Source organism: Nicotiana tomentosiformis, chromosome 1 (genome assembly GCF_000390325.3).
Source record: "Nicotiana tomentosiformis chromosome 1, ASM39032v3, whole genome shotgun sequence".
Taxonomy (NCBI): Eukaryota; Viridiplantae; Streptophyta; class Magnoliopsida; order Solanales; family Solanaceae; genus Nicotiana; species Nicotiana tomentosiformis.
Genome location: NC_090812.1, coordinates 15,821,724 through 15,845,567, shown reverse-complemented (window position 1 = coordinate 15,845,567; position 23,844 = coordinate 15,821,724). Strand labels below are relative to the sequence as shown.

At 36.0% G+C, this 23,844-nt stretch overlaps 1 protein-coding gene across 1 annotated transcript; it reads left to right on the top strand.

Annotated features, from left to right (window-relative positions):
* Window positions 1-327: 327 nt before the first annotated feature.
* LOC104108238 (probable helicase MAGATAMA 3) lies at window positions 328-14,913 on the top strand. Its single transcript, XM_009617220.4, has 20 exons — window positions 328-524; window positions 628-793; window positions 1,620-1,747; window positions 1,976-2,173; window positions 2,785-2,976; window positions 3,404-3,439; window positions 3,775-3,863; window positions 4,048-4,098; window positions 4,731-4,842; window positions 4,926-5,031; window positions 6,409-6,506; window positions 6,593-6,706; window positions 6,817-6,909; window positions 10,858-10,911; window positions 11,637-11,695; window positions 12,291-12,375; window positions 13,186-13,554; window positions 13,682-13,804; window positions 13,901-13,990; window positions 14,422-14,913. The coding sequence occupies exons 1-20, from the start codon at window positions 423-425 to the stop codon at window positions 14,626-14,628; spliced, it is 2,472 nt and encodes an 823-aa protein (XP_009615515.1). The 5' UTR covers window positions 328-422; the 3' UTR covers window positions 14,629-14,913.
* Window positions 14,914-23,844: the final 8,931 nt, after the last annotated feature.

Sequence of the window (23,844 nt, the reverse complement as noted above, 5' to 3'; positions counted from 1 at the left end):
TAATTTTTGTTTATAACTTATAAAAATTACTATAATCTTTGAAATTACGTATTTATTTTCTTTAGATTTTTCAAGAAGACTTTTTCAAAAGGCTGTCTCAATTACTCCCTCCCTTTTAATTTATGTTCACTTATATGACTGAGCACAGAGTTTAAGAAAAAAAAATACTTTTGAACTTGTGATCCAAAATTTTATACGGATATAAATCATTAAAGGTAAATTATTTTCAATCATTTGGCACAGTCTGTATAAGTTTCCAGAAATTAAAATGGAGGAATTATTATCGGGCCAATTTGGAATTTAAATTACCTATGAAAATAGCAAACTATATAAAGCTCCACCTTTCCCCTTAAACCCTGCATACTCTACTGGTTTGTCTTCCCTAAACCCATAGGAAGAGCAATTACCTTTCTCATTCACAAATGGCGGTGGACAAGAACAAGCTGGATGAAGAAGCTTGCAGTCTCCGCTTCTACAAAATCATTCTAAGCTGGGATTACCTTCGTCTCCTCAAAGAATCCGACGTAATTTCACAATCTTTTACAGTATCTTTTAATTCCCCTACTTCTACCCCTCTTTCTATAAGTGGGTGTTAATATCTTTCATTATGTATTTCAATTAATATAGAGAAAGAATCACAAAAAGGATAAAGGAGATGATGACACTGCTCCTGGTCTGAAAAAAGCCAAGAATTCGTACAAAGATGTTGAAGATTATATTGCAACATTCGAGCCTCTTCTTTTTGAAGAAGTCAAAGCTCAAATCGTCCAAGGGAAAAAGGATGATGAAGAAGGTAGCATTGCTCTTACTATTTATCCATCTTCCCCACATTGTTAATATATTTGAGATTTTTTCTTTGAGAAAGGTAATATAGGATGATTGAGATTTTATCAATAGAAAAAAAAGTATCGAGCATATAGTAAGTGATAATGGCATTAAGGTTTTCTTCTTTGAATTCCCCCGTCTTATTCAGGTAAAAATTCTATCTTTATTTGTGTTGTGAGCTATGTTTTGGTTAGCTATTAGTCATATTAACACTAAGTTGCTGTGTCAGCACCATAAAATAAAACCTCAATCTCAAACTAATTTGGGATGGACAAGAACTATATCTCGGAAATTTTGAACATTCTGAGTAATTTTGCCATGTTCAAGTTATTGAGCATTGTAATGAAAGGGTCCAAATTTCATATAGGTGACCCCAACTAACCAAGGATTGAGGCACACTTGTAGATTTTCTACTTGTTCTTCATTCTTTGGGCAGCCTTGTACAGGTGTTACTAGATGAAAGAAAGGAAGACCCTCTGCACTTGTTGATCCAAGATCTTATGCAGATGTTATTGGATTTTTATTTTTGCAATTCCTACAGTGACAGGGACTCAAGAGACAACTAGTACTATTAGTCTTTTGTCTTTAAAACTTGAGGGCAGACTAGAATTTTGACAATATATCACCTAAAGTGCATTTTCTTATACATAATTCAGATTGCACATTTATGCATGTATACATGTTTTATGAGTCTTCGAAGCTTACATTGGTATGTCTTCAAGTTCCGTTTTTATCATTTTATTTGGTTGACTCTGTTTTCATGTACTTAGCATATTTGTTCTTGGGTATTGTAGAGACGCAATGGATGAAAGCAGTAACTGTCGGGTGTAGTGAGATTGATGGATTTCACTTTCCAATGATTTCATCCAGTGATGCTGAATCAATATCACAAAATGATCTGTTGTTACTTTCAAATAAAGAGGTACCCGGTTTCTGTTAACTTTGTGTATGCTTTTCACTTGTTACTTTGTTAGGAGTCTGAACATACGTGTTAATAAATTTGTGTTCCTCGATGCTATCCACTTAAATTGTGAATACAAGCATCATAATGCGGTCTCCATATGTCATTGTTTTCTTTCTGAAGTTTCTTGATAGTCCGAAGTTAAAAAATTTCTTAGAAATTTGGGCGCTTGTGGTGAAATATTTGCAGTTTGGGGAGGGTAAGAGACTTCCAACTGCGTATGCATTTGCATTGGTTGAGGATCGTCGACCAGACAAAATAAGACTTAGGATGTACCTGAGCGGAGAGGTCAAACAATTGAGTACAGAGGAGACAGAAGCTTGCCCAAGGCTTTTGAATATGCGTCCTCTTGTTACAGAAAATGCGAAGCTTTTGCATGTTCTTAAGGTATCCCGGCCTAACTTCTAAATTCTTATCGAACTTTAGGTGTTCCAATATATTTGATTTCTTTGTGATTCTAAATTACGTGTTCATACATGTGGAAAATATGTAACATGTGGGCTCAGTTTATTATACTTTCTGGATAAAGCTCCATTATGAAGTAACGAGTTGTTCAGTCTGTATATGAGAGATCAAACTTGTAAATTGAGCTAAACCAAACTCAAAAGTTCACTGGTGGAAATTTATGCATGATTTTGGTTATTTATGTACGAAAACCTCGTTAAGTTGCAGTAGATATACTCTATGTTTCTTAAGGTGATTCAGCAAACTGATAATTATTTATGTTAGCGAGACCTTGGTAAGTTAGTTATGGTAGAGATATACCAATTCTCCTGCAATTTCCAGGCAATCAGCAGAATTCAGATGATTTGCAGCGAAGTTTTTTGAGGGTCTATTTTATTGGTCTGCTTCAATGTTAATATAGCTGAGTGTAAAAAAATACCAGTTGCAACTCACATTAATATTGTTCTAGTTATTTGAATTTAAAGATGAAATTAAAGTATCATATACTCTTGTGAAACTGTTTTCCTTTTCACTATATGTGCTTCAATTTGCAGATATGCAGTTTATCAACTATAGCCCGCGAATATGTTGCTCTGCGGTCAGTTATCTCCCTCCCATTCAAGGATTTGATACTATCAGCAGCTGAAAGCAATCATACTACAGAGGATCATGCCTGGAAAATATCCAGACCCTTGAAGGAATTTCTTGAAAGCAATCACAACAAGTCTCAGCTTGATGCTATTAATGTGAGTTTTTAAAACAACTTTATAATAATTCTTATCTCATCTTAAGTATATGCAGTAAGCACCTTTCTAAAATTTTGATTTTGCAATAGCGCACACACTTTTATATATATATATATATATATATATATATATATATATATATATATATATGTATGTATGTATATATGCCATCTATACCAACTCGGTGCTTCCCCCCGCCGCGACTTATGATTTTGCAGTAGCACACACTCACACACACTTATATATATATATATATATATATGTATGTATGTATATATATATATATATGTCTATATCAATGTTTATATGCCATCTATACCAACTCGGTGCTTCCCCCCCCCCCCCCTGCCGCGACCTATGAGTAGTTTTTATGTCATGTAAAACTTAGCATATCCTTTTCTCATTCAAAATTTCTCTTTTGCTGCAGGCAGGGCTTTCACGGAAAACTTTTGTGTTAATACAGGTTTGACTTATCCATTTATTCTCCAGGTTGTGTAAATTAAACATGCCATCTCTTATGCTCTTTCAAGTGTACTAGCTTTGGGATTTATGAATGAATGTATCCTGGAATGCCATGACAAGTGGAGCTGATCAGTGTTCAGTTGTGTATCTTAATTTATTCCATGAAAAATACAGTCTGATACCTTTAATGTATCGAAATTCCCACAGAAGAGACTAGTGTATAAATATTAGTAAGACAATGCTTCAGATTCAAGTTAATCTTGTATCATTGATGCTTCTAACCATGAAGCTGGAACTTTAATAGAGTTATGTATTTAACAAAGTTCATTACTCTAGGGTCCACCAGGGACTGGAAAAACACAAACTATCCTTGGGCTTCTCAGTGCCATTTTGCATGCAACTCCTGCCAGAGTACACTCCAACAGGTATCCTGCTTAATTTTCTTAGTTACTTTAGGTGAATTCATATTAGAAAAAATTTCTGGTGGTTGCTATGGCATATTGCATTCAACAGAAAGCATTCCTTTATTCTGTTATCTGTATATAATGCAAAAGTTTTTTCCTAATCAAAAGGGTAACACGTTCTCTTTTATATACTGAATTTATGCAGGGGGGAGTTGAGTGTTGTAAAACGTGGACCAGAATTATCCATGGCAGACAAGTATGTCTACAAATCATGTGAAATCCTGTTAATATTTATGAATGTGGGTATGATGTACTTATTAAAAAAAAAAGGAGCATGCATTGATGTATCTACGTATTCTTTTACCAGATATACATACATGTATATGCTGCCTTTTAAGCTGACTACATGATGAAAGGTTCGAGTTGAAAATCTGAAGATAAAATCTCATTAACTTTATAAACCTTAAGGATCATAAAATGAGAGTGTAGAAACTATGTGTACATATTTTGTTTTCCATGCTGTGCCACCATATTTAGGAAGCAAGATCTTTGACAGTGGAGATGAAGTTAAATATATATATGCACTTGTTAACTGATTATTGCGAAGATCCAGCATCTCCTTTCTTTCTGAATGGATGGAGAAGCGGGTGGAAGGTGGTGTATTCTTTTTGGATTTTATTTGCAGAGTGATCTATACAATTATATGTGTATGGTTTTTGGCTGTTGACCACCTTATCTCCCCTATTTTGCCAATGCTTCTTCTAGATACATGCATAATCTTTATAAATTCGACGTTTAGAATTGTGTGAAAAATTCTTTTTTTTTAAATCTCTTTTAGACCTTGTTTCTTTTGAATATCTCATGGGGTAAAATGTTTGAACTTTGCAGATACAATCACTGGGGAAAAGCATCTCCATGGTTAGCTGGGATTAATCCTCTAGATCAAGAAATGCCTATAGATGGGGATGATGGATTTTTCCCTACATCTGGCAATGAGTTGGTATGTTTTGATGTTGTCCATGGTAATGCTAAGTTCTGAGCAACTTTAATTTTATGCCCTCTTACACTAATCTGTCTTTCTAGAAACCGGAAGTAGTTAATTCCAGTCGAAAGTATCGTGTTCGTGTTCTTGTTTGTGCTCCGTCAAATTCTGCTCTCGACGAGATTGTTTTGCGCATTCTAAACACAGGTATGCTCTTTGTTATGTCTAGATTTCTTCTTTGCCACAAGTTGTGGTGTTGTTTGCTATGTTGTGTATGAATACATTTCTGAATATAAAAAAATATAGGACACTTTTCTGCTCCTTTTGAACTTTTACAATGTGAAATTACACTGTTCTGAAAATTACACGAAGAAGGTAAGCAGTTCTTTGATGTTATATCAGTTACTTTTAAGCTTTTGGTATCTGTTTCACTTGTGAAATGAAATAGATATTACATACAACACTGTGATAATAAATTCGGCGAGTTCTATGGGAAATATTGGTATTCTTAAATTTGCTTAACCAGCCGTAGATTACCCTAGGGAATGCAGTCATCAGTAAACTTGTAGGAACTCTCTACCTTGAGCTGTATCACCCAAACACATTGTTGTTCAAGGTAATGAATTTAGATGTTAAATGTACCTTTTGCTCATCTTCTCATAAGTAAATTATAACTCAGAGCAAAATGTGGCGACTTTCTACCTGTGCTGGCGATATCACCAGCAATAACTTTTAAGGTAATGAATAGATGTCAAATTTATCTTCTGGTTTCTCTTCATAAATTATGATGTGTAATGAGTAATAGAACTGTTATCCTACCAGCATGCGAGTATAGGCGGCCGAAGCATAGGATTTTAAACAGAAGTTTTGAGCCAAGTGCAGGGCAGACTTCCCATAGGATTTTAAACAGAAGTTTTGAGCCAGTAGTTTGTGTTCTTGGAGGTTGTTTCAAAACCATCAGTATATAGGTAGAAGAAGCTTGCACTTTAAGGTAATAGGCGTAAACGTGGGAAAACCTGAAAGGGAATCTACTTCTTTTCTCAGGCTCAGAGTTGCAATAAGGTGAAGAAATTGCAGCCTGTCGAAGTAAACCCTTGAGCATTAGAGAATCTTCGCAGGGGCTGGGAAGAGATCAGCGACACAAACAAAACCCTCTGTAGTATCAATTATATTCGAACAAGCATAGCCTATGATCTTGTAGGATTCGAAGACTCACAAAAAGTAATTCTATACGTATGATGATTTTTATTCCAACTTAAAAAGTGACTTCAAACAGATAACATGAGGTTATAGTGATGAGATATGCTGTGAGGTTTTTTGAAAAAAATGACATGCTCTGCCTCTTCTCAATAGATTTTACTTCTGTATGTATTTATCACCCCAAAAAAAAAGATTTCTACTTATGATGTATATGTTTCTTTAACCTATGTAATCAGCGCTAAAGCTCTATGGCCACATTTTATGGTCTTACGAAAGGAAATCATGGACAACCTTGTACTTGGAGATATGGAATTTCTTTTGCTGCAAAAATTGCATTTGTGTTTATCACTTTCAGGTCCTTGTAAAATTTATTATCAATTTCAGGTATCCGGGATGAAAACGACCGTGCATACAGTCCTAAAATAGTACGAATTGGTCTTAAAGCGCATCATTCTGTGCAGGCGGTCTCCATGGATTACCTCGTCTGTACCTTGCACTCGTTTCTCATTATTCTAGAGATCTCAGTGCCAAATATGGATGTTTACCTGGTAGGTTTATGTGTATGTAGGTGGAACAAAGACTGTCCGGCATGGACTCACAAACTGGTGATAGGCAGAAGCAAGGAGGGCCGCTGAAAGATAAAGACAGCATTCGTGGTTCTATTCTGGATGAGGCTGTAATTGTATGCCAGTTGGACCCTCTTTCTATAGCTAATAAAAATCCACTCAATGTCAGTTGGACCCTCTTCTATAACTACCTCAAGCCAGTCAATGACTAACCTATGATGTGCAGGTGTTCTCTACTCTTAGCTTCAGTGCTTCCCCTGTTTTCAGTAAATTGAATCGTGGTTTTGATGTTGTTATAATAGATGAAGCTGCTCAAGCTGTAAGTTACTATGTCCTCTATGACCTTGAATAGAATTTAATGCTACCTGTCATTGTCATTTGTTGTTCTTCTTCATTTGGTATAGTTAGCTAGTAATGCTTTGAATATTCTTTTACTTTACCTTTTTGCATTTGTTACTTTGTTCGTCACACCCGTGTTATCTTCCAAGCCTACTCCTCCCTCCCTGAAAAAGTTTCAGTTTGGAAATATACTTTCTCTTTTTATAACCTTAATGGAAATGATGAAATTGACTTTTTGCAGCTTTGGGTTGGGTTGGGTTGGGTGGGTGATAGAATTATCATGCTGCCAAATTCAAATGCCAGTAGTAATACTCAATTTGCAACTTCACGTGATATTTAACATAATTTTAACGATGTTCTCTTTCTAACCGATTATGCTGTTAGATGAGGTGGCCAATTGTTATACAATTTGATATAGTACCAAATCAGGTAGAGGCCCTTGAATCTCACTGCCAATCCTTCATGAGAAAATTCATGTAATTGTTCCATGAAAAATAATCAGAACTGCACATGAAAAGGGATGGTCATGTCCAGGTTCACCCTTCGAAATAACAAACCCAAAATCCCCATTTCAACCCATTCCATGCAGTGCTTTTTTGGCCAGTCCGTAAAAGTCCAATCTTAAATTTTTTTCCTTGTAAAACAATCCGACAAAATAGTTAGTAGGCATCTGTGATATGAAAAAACTACAAAATAAAGTTGCACATATCTTTTAACACATCAGATATGACCCTTTTTGGAATTAAAAGCTTTAAAAACAAAATAAAACCCATTAGAAGTATTATAGTCTTCACAAGCAAAGTACTAGTACCACAAGCAAATCATGAATGCTTCCTTGATTGCAAATGAATGTGTGGATTCCAGACTTAAAGGGCAGGTTCCCGGAATTCTCTGTAAGCTTGATATTGAGAAGGCCTATGATCATGTTAATTGGAACTTTTTACTCAGTTCTTCGGGATATGGGTTTTGGTAGGAAGTGGATCAACTGGATATCTTTCTGCATCAGAACAGTCAGATTTTCCATTTTGGTGAATGGTTCTCCAGAGGGATTTTTTCCTTCTGAGAGAGGTTTGAGACAAGGGGATCCCTTATCACCTTTTCTTTTCCTCTTTGCTATGGAAGGATTGAACCAAATGTTAAGAAATGCAAACAACAATGGTTGGCTGAAAGGTTTTAAAGCTTCAAACAGGGAGGGAGATAGTGTGGAGATCACCCATCTTCTATATGCTCATGACTCTTTAGTTTTTTGTGAGGCAAAGGCAGATCAACTAAAATATCTAAGAGTCATTCTTGTTATATTTGAAGCAGTCTCAGGGCTCCATGTAAATTGGAGGAAGAGCGTGTTGTTCCCAGTTAAAGAAGTGGATGATATCCAGGCCCTAGCAGCTATACTGGGATGTGAGGTGGGTTCTTTACCAACTATATATTTGGGTTTATCTCTAGGCTCCAAGAACAAAGCTCAAGAAATATGGAATGGGGTTCTTGAAAGATGTGAAAAAAGGCTGTCAACCTGGAAGAGCCAATATTTATCCTTGGGTGGAAGGGTAGTATTGGTTAATAGTGTCTTGGATGCACTTCCTACATATGTATATCTTTGTTTCCCTTACCAAGCAAGGTGAGGAAAAGAATTGATGCACTAAGAAGGAGCTTTATATGGCAAGGAAACAGAGAGAAGGAAGCTATTCATTTGGTTAACTGGAATTCCCTTATCACAAGCAAAGACAAAGGGGGTTTGGGCATTAGGAACCTTAAAGCCCACAATCAGAGTTTACTCTTGAAGTGGCTTTGGAGGTACAATCTGGAGGCTAATGCTTTGTGGAGAAAGGTCATCTGTGACAAGTATGGACAAAATGGACTATGGTGCTCTAACTCTGTTAATAGTTCACATGGGGTTGGGGTATGGAAGTCAATCAGACTTCACTAGAATACTCTGGCTGATAATACAACCATAAAGGTTGGTAATGGAAGGAAAACACTTTTCTGGAGTGATAACTGGTTAGGACATGGTCCTTTCAAATAACTTTTTCCTGATTTTTTCAGCATTGCAACATCACCTACATCCACTTTAGACACTGCCTGGGGTCAGCAAGGATGGAATGTTACTTTTAGAAGGGCCTTGAATGATTGGGAATTAGAAAGGGTTGTAAATTTCTTTAATATCTTGGAACAATTCCAAGGTCTTGGAGAAACTGAAGATAAACTATGCTGGAATCTTAGCAAGAGTGGGAATTTTACGGTCAGATCCGCGTATACTCTACTAGCTGCTTCAAACCAACAGTTAGAACAATGGCCCTGGAGGAATATTTGGAAAGTAAAGGTACCTTTCAAGGTGGTATGCTTTTCATGGTTAGTTACAAGAAAGACTTGTCTAACCCAAGAGAACTTGAGAAGAAGAGGTTTTCAGCTATGTTCTAAATGTCTATTATGTGGTACAGCTATAGAAACTAATAGCCATTTGTTTCTTCACTGTCCTTTTACTGACCAACTGTGGCAACTATTTCTTAATATTGTGGGCCTCAAATGGAGCATGCCAACTAACACTTGTGATCTGTTGAAGTGTTGGAATTAAAATGGGGGTATAGTGAGACAGAAGAAATGGTGGCGATTGGTTCCTGCGTGCATATGGTGGATAGTCTGGAAGGAGAGAAATTTAAGAACTTTTGAAGGCAGAAGCAATTCTTTACAGAACGTCAAGATGAAGTGTTTACTTTTGTTTTATTTCTGGTGTAAAGAAAACTGGGTAGAGGAGGCAGAATCTTTAGTAGACCTGATAGGTGCACTGTAATCTTAGGCTGTCATAGCTGGTTTCTGTTTCCTTGTAAATATGGCTTGGCACTGCTCTAGTGCTGTTTTATTTATTAATATATCTGTTACCATTATAAAAAAAAAAACTAGTACCAAATTGTAAATTATTGAAAAATAATCCAACAGTGCATTGTATGCATTTGGTCCTAATCTTATGGAGGAGTTCATTAGATCATACTTAACTCCAAACAACTATGCTTAAATGGTCTAATCTTATGAAATGAAAAAAGTGCAGTTCACGTTAAATGGGGATTTTGCTTTTCTGGTCCTAATCTTATGGAGAAATGCATTAACAGTTTTTACCTTAGGAATCTAAGTTGAATTTAGCATCAACAGTTTTTACCTTAGGAATCTAAGTTGAATTTAACGGAAGTTGCTCAAGTGGTCCATACCTTATAGAGTGGAATATTGCACTTGTTAAGAGAAAAATAGGAATTTACAGTCCTACTTTAGGGGGAAAATGTGGTATGAAGCATTGTTACTTGCTTTGACTCTGAGGCACTTTTAGAGGGAGGTACTGCGGTCAGTAGAATGCCAGTTTAGGTGATGTAGGAAGGTGGTACACTTATTATCATACTACACTGAGGTAAGTTGCGAAGTGCCTCAATATGGGGTTAAATGACTTATTTTTCAGTTAGGAATAATGCCAATCAAATAGAGAACTTCAACAAAACTCCCTTTCTGGAATGTACCCAAATGGAGACAGACGAGTAATTATTGATAATCCGTATACCACTAATAAGTTTCAAGAGTGCAAATTCAGTAAGTCAATTTTAAACTATCAGTGTGTTTTTTCCTTAATGTAAAAGACTTTACACAGAACTTAAATAATTAATGTGTAGTAAGATACCACTTATCAAAAAATATATTCTAGTATTCCGCCTACTGAAAAAATATCTCCTAATATACTACTAGTATATAAGTCAAACCAACTCTTCAAACTCCTTGACAATCATGTTCCTGACATGAAGTGTGATTTATGAATTATCTTTAGTAATACTATTTGTTGAGTCGCCTTGTACTGTTGTATGTGAAATAACTGGATTCCCTCACCAAATTTACCGAGCTTCTAGAATTTTCTTGTAATATCTAGCCGCTAACCCTTAACGTCATTGTTAAACAGGTGGAACCATCAACACTTGTCCCGTTGTCCAATGGGTGCAAACAAGTATTCCTGGTATGGATATTGATGCAAATATGTAATTTTTTTCCTCAATTTTCTTATAATATAATTCCTTGAGCTGGAAGATTTGGGCATACTTCCCAGGGTGATGTCTGTTCTTTTCTTCTGGTATTAAATCAACTCCATTGATTTGACATGAATGATATTAGTCTCTCAACCTTTTTATCCACTTCTCTCTTGTGGGTTGTCCCAACATATTATGTACTTTCTGTGTCATGATAGCTAAGAATTCATATTTCCTATATCGTCCTTCATTTATATTAAGAGTGAACCTTGTCTCTCCATACAACTGAAAAGTATCTCAACAGTACTTGAACCAGTTCATGTGTTGGGAAGTAAAACTATGGTATAAGCCCCCAAAAAATGTCGGTCTATAGGACATAAAATATTTTAACTGTTGCCATAGACATAAGAGAACTACTTATTATGAGTATTAGAACTGTTAAATTCTTCTATTATACATTAGTAACCATTTTTCTTTTAAAAAAACATGAACTATTTGCGGGCCAAAGTTTCCTTGCTACATATGAACAATTCTGAAGTCTGATTTTGTAGGTAAGCTCTTTAAATGCAATGTCGATACAATGATATATCTGTGTTTGATGTGCTCTGTGCTGAAGAAAATTTTGAAACCAGCATTCTTTCATTTCCCTTTGATATGAAATTTAATCTTGTTGGGAAACATTTAAAACTTTTTTTCTTCCTTCCCATTTTAACAGGTCGGTGATCCAGTTCAACTGCCAGCCACTGTGATCTCACCTATTGCTGGAAATTTTGGGTAAAGCAATTGCGTCTACATTCTATAAATAAAAAAGCATGAAACAGAAGTATTTATATTTCCAACACTTTTGAGAAACAAGTAAACAAGTTCTTATAACTTTCTGCTGCCATCATGTCGAAACTAGAGCTGTTTTCGAGGACCAAGAAGAATTCATTCAGCCACTATGAAAATCATCCCTCGACTCTCCAGGCTTTTACCTCCGGGCCTTCACCAGGGATCCCTACGTATCCTCTGACCTGCCAATCTCCTCCAGTCCACATCCTACCCTCCTCTAACTCTGCTTTAGATTTTCCTGCTTGGTTTCCTATTTCTAACTGCCTTCTCTTTTTTCATTACAAACTTTCTTGAAAAAGATAAATTTATTCTTTACTATGGAACTTGTTTGTGTTTTTTGGGTCTACAGTCTCTGTATGAAAAATATAATAGCTAAAGTGTGCAAATTTCAGCCTTATAGAAATGAAAATCGAGACATCCTTTTTTTTCCCTTTTTCGAGAAAAGATCTGACTTTTCCAAGTTACCAAAAAAGTCCTTGGAAACCCTAATTCTTGTTTCTCTAATTTCATCTTTCCTCCTTGGGCGTGGTATTGATAGATATTGCGTCAGTTTATTTGAGAGACTTCAAAGGGGTGGATATCCAGTGCAGATGCTGAAGACTCAATATCGCATGCATCCAGAGGTTTGCTACCATTCTCTTATATGGCATTATAAACTGTCACATTTTTATGCAACTGTTGAGACATCAATCTCATATGTTCAATGTGCAGACATGTCTCTGGACGCTCTAGACACTTTTAGGTCTTTGTTCCTATTACTAACAGCAAAATAATATACTATTGTCACTGACCTAAGCCCATTTGACTAGAAAATAAATTTTAGAGACTTGGTCTCTTAAGTGACATTCAGCAGAGATAGTGATTTTGTTTACTGCTGCATTGCATCATATTTGAAAAGCATGAGAAATGCTGAACTTCGACTGATAACTCAAAGAAAGATCAAATGCTAAAGCATCAAAAGAAAAGGTTAAAAAGGAAGAATTTGGCTGATAAAGAGAACCAAAGAACAAAAGATAGTAAGGAGAAAAGAAATCAAAATCAGAAGTAGGCTTCTAGCAACTAGGGATTGAATGTGTAGGTGGTAAATAGATCTGAGAGGAATAACTTGAAGTTTGTCTTTCAATCTAAATTTGGTCATTTGGTGATCAGCGATGTCTGCATTTAATTTCTTCTGTGTTTAACCTATGAATCATGCGTCCTCATTGCTTATCTTTAGATAATAAGATTTGAAAATGACAGAAAGTGAGGCTTGAGAATTCATAGATAGATGGTAGATGCGAGTCTCACACAATGTGGAACAGATCGCCAAAAAAAGAAAATATTACTGTAACTTCAAATGTGATATTGGGTTTAATAGGTTCACGGCAGGAAGTTCAAAATGATCTCTATTTTGCAAATATATTAATATAGTAGTATCGAATTACAAATTGCAGATAAGGAACTTCCCTTCCAGAGAATTTTACAAGGAGGCTCTAGAAGATGGACCTGATGTTGAAGAGCAGACAAAGCGCTCTTGGCACGAATATCGTTGCTTTGGACCTTTTTGCTTTTTTGACATACACGAGGGAAAGGAGTCTCAGCCATCTGGAAGTGGTTCTTGGCAAAATGTTGATGAGGTTGAGTTTGTGCTTGCAATGTATCACAAACTAGTCTCCAGATATCCAGAGCTTAAATCAAGTTCCCGGTTAGCTATTATATCACCATATAGGCATCAAGTTAAACTTTTGCGTCAAAAATTCCGAGAAACATTTGGTGTGGAGTCTGACAAAGTAGTTGATATCAACACTGTTGATGGTTTCCAGGTAATCCTTTGACTTTTCTGACAGATTTCCTGCATCATTTGGCACTTGATTAGTGCTAAATAAGATTCAGGCACCCTCTCTTCTCCTCTGTATTTGGTAGAGAGAAAATAATTTCACTATACTACAGGGACGTGAAAAGGATGTTGCGATATTTTCATGTGTTCGAGCGAGCAAAGATAAAGGCATTGGTTTTGTTGCTGATTATCGGCGAATGAATGTTGGCATAACCAGAGCACGGTCTTCTGTCCTGGTATTCATTTAGCAAGCGAAAGTTTTCTAATACCCAATCCTACTTTTCATAAGTCAGTTAATGTTCTGTAAACACTGTTCTACATTTTGTGTTTAGGTTGTTGGTTCTGCATCCACATTAAGAAGAGGAGACAAACATTGGCAAAATTTAGTTGACAGCGCGGAGCAGAGAAATGCACTCTACAAGGTATAAACTCTTGACCTAATTACCTTAGCACTCCATGTTGAGAAATATTCAGATATGGTACCAAAAAATGAGGTAGGGGAAGGACACCCAGTTCCTAAGGAGCGAAAACAGGAAATATAAGGAGTCTGGTAAGCTTGTTAGCCATGTTGTGTAAACTAAGAAAATAATTGTCTTATCCTTATGCTGTCTAATTTTCTTTCGCTTCCTCGTTTTCACTCCAAACATTGTCTGCTTAATGGTGCACATTTTAAGCAGTTATGTGCACATTTCACTCCAAACATTGTCTTCCTCGTTTTCGCTTCCTTGGTCTCGAACTTGCACACAGTTATAAATTGTCCCAGTTTTCTAGTGTTCTTTTGTGCCACTTCAGCTACATCCTTGATTTCTACAGTTCAATCAACACATATATGCTTATTTGGCTTCTGTTTAAGGTCTCCAAGCCCTACGATGAATTCTTCAGTCAGGAAAATCTCAAATTAATGGAAGTGGAAGCTATGCATGATAAACCTGAAGCTCCACCAGAAGATATGGACGTTGAAGTGCCCGTTGATGGTACTGCTGTTGAAGCTGATCCAGTGCAACCGGAAGAAAATGACTGGGGTGATGCTGGAGAAGAAGGGGGCTATGATGAGGACTAGGGTATTGTTTCTTTCATCATTCTTTGATCAATATGAATTCCACAAAATTGTTCCCAAGTATTTATATTAAACATATTTTTATGTATCATAATGATCATGTCCAAATCATTATAGTGTAGAGACTCAATTTCAATTGATTATTAGGAGCTTGGAACAACTTGACATAGATTGTAAGTTTTACTTTTATTTTTGAGAAGGTAAGAAATTGTAAGGCTAATCTTATATAAATGATTACTTGTAAAGGGTTGCCATAATGGTAAAATTAAATCATCAGCATTTCTCTTATGTTTAATTTTTTTTTCTTTTCTTTTTCGTCTCCTGGACTGTACAGAGCAGTTTCAATACCTTCATATAAACAGTGGAGGATTTGTAGACACAGAATTAAAAATTTATATTAATATTTCTTGTCTAAAAGTAATATTTCAAGATCTTCTATATATAATTGTCTCGTGTTGTTAATATCTTTTTCAGCTCTTTTTAATATCAATCAGATCAGATGTGAGATATCCATTCCACTCCCTTTGCTAACTTCCAGACAAAGTATCAGTTACTTGTACATCACTCATAGATTGCAGAAGTAAAGACCCAACTCGAATTGTTTAGACTAAAGTCGCTATAACTATTCATTGACGATCTGCCTAAAGTTTTTTTTTAAATCTTTTTGCCGCGTAATTTTTTACGTTTTGTAGCAACTTTAGTCGACACTAAAAGTCTAAAGCAAATAAGATGACTTGAACTAAAACAAGATAAGGTAATTTGTGTACAACAGAATAGTATTTATGGTAACTAAAGTTGACATAAAGTTAATGCTACTATGGCCAAAAGAGTTACTTATTAAAGGATAAATTGTTTGTGGCAACCAAGATCGCCACTAAAAGTCAAAAAGTCGCCACTAAAAGTCGGTACCTCGCCCCTGCTATAGGTGACATATTATGCCGATTTTTAATGGCGATTTTGATCGCCACAATAAATTAATCATTTTATAAGTAACTCTTTTGGCCATATGACGTTAAGTCGGTATATGTTATTTGACTCTTACAAGTATCGTTGTCTGACAACCAATGTCTCACATATATTTTAATGGACATGACACATGGTGCCCTTTAAGTACAAGACCCGACCCACAACTTAAAAAACCCATACCCACTTAAAACCCACGACCAAAGTACTACATTAAAAAATTGTTTGATCCGAAAAAAAAAGAATTTGGTCATTTTCCGTATAAAGAAAGTTCCAAACACATGAATGTCATTGATGTTAAAGGAAAACAATTACTGCATCCGTTTCAAATTAGATGAGGTACTTTCCTTTTTCGTTTGTTCTAAAATAAATGATACATTTCTAAATTTAAAAATAATTCAACTTTTAAACTCTTCATTTTACTCATTTTACCCTTAATGAGAAGTTTTTATAACCACACAAATATCATGGCCCCACAATGCTTTTACCTCTTAAACTTTTAAGACCACAAGTTTTAAAAGTCTTCTTATTTTTTTTTAAACTTCGTGCCGAATTAAATTACCTCATCTAAATTGAAACGGATGGAGTATATGAATTTGAACCTTGATATACTACCATTCAAGTGATGGAAATTTGGAGGTCCGTAGGTTGATTGGGTACTTTTTGACGAAAGTTGAAAATGTTTAAGGTTTGGAAGGATAGGTTTGACCAAGAGTTAATTGTGTTGATATCGGGTTTAAATTTTTTCTTTTTGGAGGACATATGTAGCTATTTTGAAATTGAGGGAGCAAACTGTAACTTTTTTTTTTTTTCAAATAAAACAAAACGGAGATGACGACAAAAATGGATAAATACTAAAATAGTGAAAAGAGCAGAAGAAAGCTAAAAACAAAAGATGTTACATTGCATGGAACTCAGATAGAAGAAGCCAAGTTTGAGACGTAAAGTCCGAATCCCCACTGTCGTCACTTACTCATTAGATAACTAGTCTATGTCCCTATCCCTATCTTGGCAGGCGTTTGGACATAAGAATTGTAAAATTCGAAAAAAATATGAAAATAATTTTCTAAGTGAAAATATTATTTGAAATCTAGAGTTGTATTTGGACATAAATTTCAGTTTGGGTTGTTTGAAGTTTTGTGAGTGATTTGAGTAAAATTTTTGAAAAATAACTTTTTAGAGTTTTTCGAATTTTCAAAAAATTTCAAAATATATTTTCAAGTGAAAATTAAAAATTTTATGAACAAACGCTGATTTCGAAAAAAAAAAAAAATTTTTTGGAAAAAACTTCCATCAAATTTTATGTCCAAATGGGTTAGTAAGTAATTTTGTGTAAGAAAATTATATATATATATATATATATATATATATATATTTAAATTATAAAATAAAGTATAAGTTTCTGAAATTAATTAAATATTAATCCTATATAGCTAACTCAATAAAGAAAAAAAAATTGTTCATAGAAGTCATCAACATTATTCAATATATTCACCTTAAATTTTGTTCTAGATTTTTAGTTTTATCAGTTCAATTTTATCAGTTATTGTGCTTTCTTTTTAGTTTCAGTAAAAACACAACCTTGAAGATTTAAAACTTTTTCTGAAAATATTATTCAAAAGCTATTCTCAAGTTCATGCCAGAAGACACAAACATGTTTAATTAGCACTTTTATTCGTCCATGTTTAATATTATTCAAAAGCTACTCTCAAGGTGTTCATGCTTTTAATATAATATAGATTTATAGTCTGTTTAGCCAAGTTACAAAAATCAGCTTATTTTGAGAAGTGTTTTTCTTAAAAGTACGTTTCTCAAAAGTACTTTTGGTGAGAAACAATTTGTATTTGGATAATTAATTTGAAAAACACTTCTGGCCAGCAATTAGTGTTTAGCCAACCTTTTTAAAATTGCTTCTAAGTATATTTTTCTCGGAAGTGCTTTTGGAGAGAAGCTACTTTTTTTACTTCTACTTCTACTTAAAAGCACTTTTTTCTTCTAAAAGTTTGGTCAAACACTTCAACTTCGAGAAAAAAAAATACCTTTTTGAAAAGGAAAAAAAATACTTTTGGGTTTGGAGAAGCTTGGCCAAACAGGGTTACTCTCTCTCTCTCTCACTATTTTTATCAAATAAATAATTAGTTCCTCTATTCTATTTTAAATTATATTTGTTCTAAAATAGTAATACTTATATGTTTATAAAACCTTAAGCCATATCCTTAATGTCATGTTAGATCTCTTGAACCTATGAAACTCGTGAAAGTGGGTGAACCCCTTGCCCCTTCCCTGGTTCTCCTGCTGCAAAATTAAATACGATCTATTTTCATACTTCACAAGCAGCAGCTAGTTCCAGGCTTCATTTGCAAGCCTCGGCTTTGGGAGCCTGCATTTGTGGGAGTTGAGGCCACATTCACTATCATCACAGTCTGGATCCAACTAGGAGATCCTTGTTTGTTCATAAGGATAATAGTTCTTCTTAGGTCAGGGGCGGCCAGATCGGGGGTTACCCGCGATTGGTAATGGCACAACCAGAAGAGGAGTAGGGGAGACAAGGTTAGTCGTTAGGTAGCGCAGCGCGAGGAAAGGAAAGAAGGTGATAAGCAAGAAGAGTATGACTGTCATATCCTATTCAAAATTAAATTAAAAATAATTAAATATCATCATAAAATAAAACAAATGAATTTGTAAGGATATACAAATTTTTACATTTAAACTTTTACTAACTTGACCAGGGCCTATGACTATCATTCTTGGGATAATATATAATTAACTTATTGGGGTTGTCGCACTTTACCAAATGCACACTTCATTTTACGGGGGTCCTATGACATCCTTTAACAATTTTGAACTGGTATTATTATCCTCTTTCGAACCCACATGGAATGGAGAGTGTATATCACTTGCTTAAAGAGAGTGAGGGGATCAAAAAAGAAAATTAAAAATTTATTTTTTACAAATTTTTTTATTAAATATTTCTTTTTTACTTTTCTCTCTTTTTGTTTAACTTTACCTCATCGTTTTCCTTTTCTTTTACTTTTCTTCTTATCTTCTTCCTTCTTCTTTAATCTTTATTAACAGATCCCTCATCCACCACTTTACTGCCTCCATTTTTACCAAATCCACCAAAATTTTTCTTCATTAAAAAAAAAAGGAAGAAGTTACACTCCACATATTCAACAATTAAATCACACCCCACTACTTTGATTGATACAATCTCCACCACATTGATTTCAAAAGAAAAAGCTTAGGAAGCTTCAACCATAAAAAAAAATACAGACCTAATTGAAATCCCACAATTTTATTTTCCAAAGACTGTTCAGGAAGAACAAAGTCGTTGGTGCTTCGATTCGAAATGTTTGTGTTATTCGATTACATATTTTGGGAGATGAAATGAATATTGGTCAAATCGAATTTATATTTATTGGAATTTTTTTCTCTGATGAAACAAATTAGTAGTGAAATTAGTCATGGAATTCCTTGCCCCTACATAAATTGATTTAATTTTATAAATTAGATGAAGGGTGGCCTTTTGTTATGCTAGTGGTGATGTGAGCTAGATTGAAAGGCGTATTAACGGCATGCAGGAGTAGTACATACTGTTGAGGGAGTGGTACTTAACATAGGAATATAAGTTAGTTATTACTTTACTAGTTTACAGTTAAGTCTAGTTACTTTTTAAGTATAAGAAGTGTTATATACACATTCACTATTCTATGTTTTCCTATTTGGACACTTTGCGTCCTAGTCCCTAGTTAGGCATATCAGTATTTGTACAGAGTTGAGCTCTCATTTGCTTTTTTTATGAAATTAACCCTAACTATTTTCTGCTGCTTCTTAGTTGTTCTACTTTCAATTACTGCAATTTTCTTAGTTTTTAGAATTAATTACAACAATGGTATCAGAGCAGGGTCCTCGCAACGTAGGATTCAACCATGTCTTCGGAATTTAAAGATGTTTTGAATAGGTTGGATAGAATGGCTATTGATGTAGCTAACTTTTTGGTTTGTCAAAGTCAACTAGAGAATGTTCATGAGCAGGCTTTTCGTGAACTCAAAGAGTCTTTAGAGGTTGGCCGGAGTTCCGGCAGAGATAAACAACTAGCCCAGATGAAAAACGGACGAGAAGAGATCTATTCTCGTACAGAAGGACCCTTGAGACTCCCAGGTACAGAGAATCGACCCTCTACTAGTCGTTCTACTTTACAATCTGCACAAGCTTCATCCACATCTGTAACCCTCACACCACCAGTGAACTTAGCTCCAAATAGCCAATATTGATCCGTCCCCAAACCAATTTCCACCCAAATTCCACAAAACCAGACCCATTTTCAGCCGATTCCAGCAAAAATGCAAACCCCACACTTTCAGCATGCTTTACCCTCACCTCCAAAAAAAATTTCATCACAGATACCTCCAACCATATACCCTTTAAACGCCCAAAACCCTTACCGTATGAACCCTCAGCACTATTACTCTTCACACCCTCAAAACTTTCATCCTTCGTATCCCCAAAATTACTATACCCCAAATTCAATTTACCCCTTGTCACCAACACAAAATCCTCAGTCACTTACACGCTTGACAAAAATTAATTTCCCTAGATTCTGTGGGAAGAGTTTTTGTGACTGGTGGTATATGGCTGATTTCCTTGATTTACCTAGATTCTGGTGGTATTTCGATGAGATTCAACCTCACCAGAAGGTTACAATTACCTCTATTCACTTTGACGATATTGCGATTCAATGGCACCAAGCTTACATGAGAAGTAGGCAATATCTAGCCCCTCCTAGTTGGGAGGAGTATTTGCCTGCTCTAGCTGACAGGTTTGGGCATGAATATGAAGATCCAATGGGGGAGCTGGTTAAGTTGCGACAACCTGGAGTGTATTGGCTTTTCATGAGGTTTTTGATCGGGCCATGACTAAGCCGCACCTTGATCCTAACCATGCGATTAGTATCTTCCTAAATGGGCTAAAACCTAAGTTGAGCGATGCTGTTAGGATCCATAGACCATATTCTCTTCCACAAGCCTACTACTTAGCAAGATTGCAGGAATCTATTTTTCTTTCCCAGTCCAAGGCTATAAGAAGTTTTCCCTTAAATTATCCACATGCGTTGCCTCGACCTTCAGGCAATGTTGTTGTACCTAACAACTCCAGGCCCTATGATAGGGCAGCACAGGTGCACAAGCCTAATTATGTGGTGGAGGATAGAAATAAGAGGAGAAGGTTAACTACTACTGAAATGAATGACAAACGGGCTAGAGGACTTTGTTTCTTTTGTGATGAGAAGTTCGAACCAGGGCATGTGTGTAAAGATAGAAAGCATTTATTCTTATTGGAGTTAGAGAAAGTAGTACATGACACTAATGAGGAGAGAAATAGTGCAGAGGAACCAATTGCAAATTGTGAAATCTATTTACAGGCTCTAAATAGAACCAGAGGTTACACAACCATTCGAGTGATTGGCTATAATTAGAAGAGAGCTATTAACATTTTAATAGATGGAGGTTCTACTCATAACTTTGTTGATTCTGATTTTACTATCAAGATGGGATGGTATATAGAAACCTGTAGACCACAGAATGTGAGTGTAGCAGATGGCAGTATTGTGCAAGTATCACAGATATGTAGGGGAATTGAATGGTTGATGCAGAGAGCAGTTTACACCTCAGACTTCTTGTTGTTTCCAATAGGGTCCAGTGATATGGTATTAGGAGTCCAGTGGTTGTTTGAGCTTGGAGATATCAAGTTCAATTATAGAAAACTCTCTTTGGAGTTTGAGTATTAGGGGAAGATGCTTAAAGTACAAGGCATTAACCCCACTTTGAAGGAAGTGGATTCCAATTCCTTTCATAACATGGAGTGCACCAGTGCTCACTTATTCATGATTAGAGTCACTCCTACTGTTACAGGTGTTCTGGTAAAGGATAAGGAAGAGAAAATCAATTAACCTCCCATTATCCAACAAGTGTTGGAGGAGTACAATGAGGTGTTTAATGCCCCCAAGGATATTCCACACTTTAGGGAACCATTTAATCATCAGATTCCCCTAATAGAAGGATCTAAGGTTGTCAACTCAAGGCCCTACGGGTATTCCCCTATGCAAAAGACATTATTGAGAATATGGTACAAGAACTCCTTACTCAGGGTCTTATACAACATAGTTACAACCCTTTTGCCTCACCTGTGGTGCTAGTGGGGAAGAAAGATGGGAGTTGGAGAATGTGTGTTGACTATAGGGCATTAAGCCAAATTACCATTAAGGATAAATATCCTATCCCAGTAATTGAGGAGCTTTTGGATGAATTAGGTGGCTCCATGATCTATTCCAAATTGACCTTCGAGCACGCTACCATCAAATCAGAATGGCACCATCTGATGTCCACAAAACTGCCTTCAAGACCCACTATGGTCATTATGAGTACTTAGTCATGCCCTTTGGCCTGACTAATGCTCTTTTTAGATTTCAAGGCTTAATGAACCATGTGTTCCAAGCACACCTCAGGAAGTTCATCTTGGTATTTTTTTATGATATCTTGGTATTCAGTAAGAGTCTTGAGGAGCATGTTGAACACTTGAGAATAACTTTCCAGTTGCTACTAAAACGTCAGTTGTTTGCTAAGAGGTCTAAGTGCCAATTTGCTGCTGAAAAAGTGGAATACCTTGGGTATTACATATCAGCTCAAGGATTATCTACTGACCCTAAAAAAATTCAAATTGTGCAACACTGGCCACTTCCAACTAACATCAAACAGTTAAGAGGGTTTTTGGGGCTGGCAGGGTACTACAGAAGATTTTTTAAGGGTGATGGGCAGATCAGTAGACCTTTGTCTGACTTGCTGAAGAAGGATGGGTTCAAGTGGACAGAGAAGGTCAGTGAGGCCTTTGGGACATTGAAGTAGGCTCTTACTACAGCTCCTTTATTGGCACTACCAGATTTCTCTATACTCTTTGTGGTGGAAACATGCATGTGACTTAGGCATTGGGGCTGTTTTAATGCAACAAGGCAGACCTATAGCTTACCTGAGCAAGGGGTTATTAGGCCAACACCAAGCTCTATCTTCCTATGACAAGGAGTTGTTAGCACTAGTCATGGTTGTGACTAAGTGGGGACAAAACTTAGTGGGCAGGCACTTCACAGTCAAAACTGACCAGAAGGCTCTTAATTTCCTGTTGGAATAGAAATTGCATATAGTGTCTCAATTAAAGTGGATCACCAAGTTGATACAATACGACTTTGACATAGAGTACAAGAAAGGCAAAGAAAACAAAGTTGCAGATGCCTTGTCCAGGCTACCAGTAGTGGAACTGGAAGCTTTCACTCTATCTACTATGAGAACTGATTTGCTACAAGCTATCATGGCTAGTTGGCAGAAAGATGCTCGTTTGGTGAAACTAATCCAGAAATTGGTATCTAAGCAGGGTGACAATATAGGGTATACTTATATTAATAATCAATTTAGGAAGAAGGGTAGATTGGTGGTAGGGCCTGATTTAACTTTGAGAAGTGAAATTCTCAAGTTGTGGCATGATACCCCCAACAGGAGGGCATTCAGGAATTGATCACACATATAGGAGGATTGCAGCCTTATTTTATTAGAAAGAATTGAAGGAAGTGGTGGCAGATTATGTCAAAAAATGTGCCATCTGTCAGAAAAATAAGTATGACTCTGCTGCCTACCCGGGGTTGCTTAAACCTCTCAACACTCATGTTGCTGCTTGGAGTAGCATTAGCATGGACTTTATTGAGGGCCTTCCAAAGTCTAAAAGGGATACTGTTATATGGGTCGTAGTTGACCGGCTAACCAAATATGCTCACTTCCTAGCTATCTCCCATCCTTATTCAGTAGCTGATATAGCTAAGATGTTCATGAAGCAAATTTTCAAATTGCATGGTATGCCGGAGGATATTGTTAGTGGAAGAGATCCTGTGTTTACAAATAGACTTTGGCAGGAGTTATTTGCTATTCAAGGGGTTACATTGAATATTTTCACTGCCTATCATCCCCAATCCGATGGGCAAGATGAAGTTATCAATAGATATCTTGAAACTTATCTCAGGTGCTAGTGTTCTGATTCACCTTCTGATTGGGCCCAATTCCTTTCGTATGTCCTCACGACCTGGTGGTCGGCTTTTCACACTTTCACTCAAAACCACTCCATATGAAGCCCTTTATGGTCAGCCACATCCTTTACACTTTCCATATGTTCCTGGGGATTCCGAGCTACCTGAAGTAGATAGGGGCATGGTGACTAGAG

Coding starts and splice junctions, on each gene's coding strand:
- LOC104108238 (XM_009617220.4), top strand. CDS start 423: ATGGCGGTGGACAAGAACAAGCTGGATGAAGAAGCTTGCAGTCTCCGC. Junction 2,174..2,784: donor AGCTTTTGCATGTTCTTAAG/GTATCCCGGCCT, acceptor TTCAATTTGCAG/ATATGCAGTTTATCAACTAT. Junction 3,440..3,774: donor AAACTTTTGTGTTAATACAG/GTTTGACTTATC, acceptor TCATTACTCTAG/GGTCCACCAGGGACTGGAAA.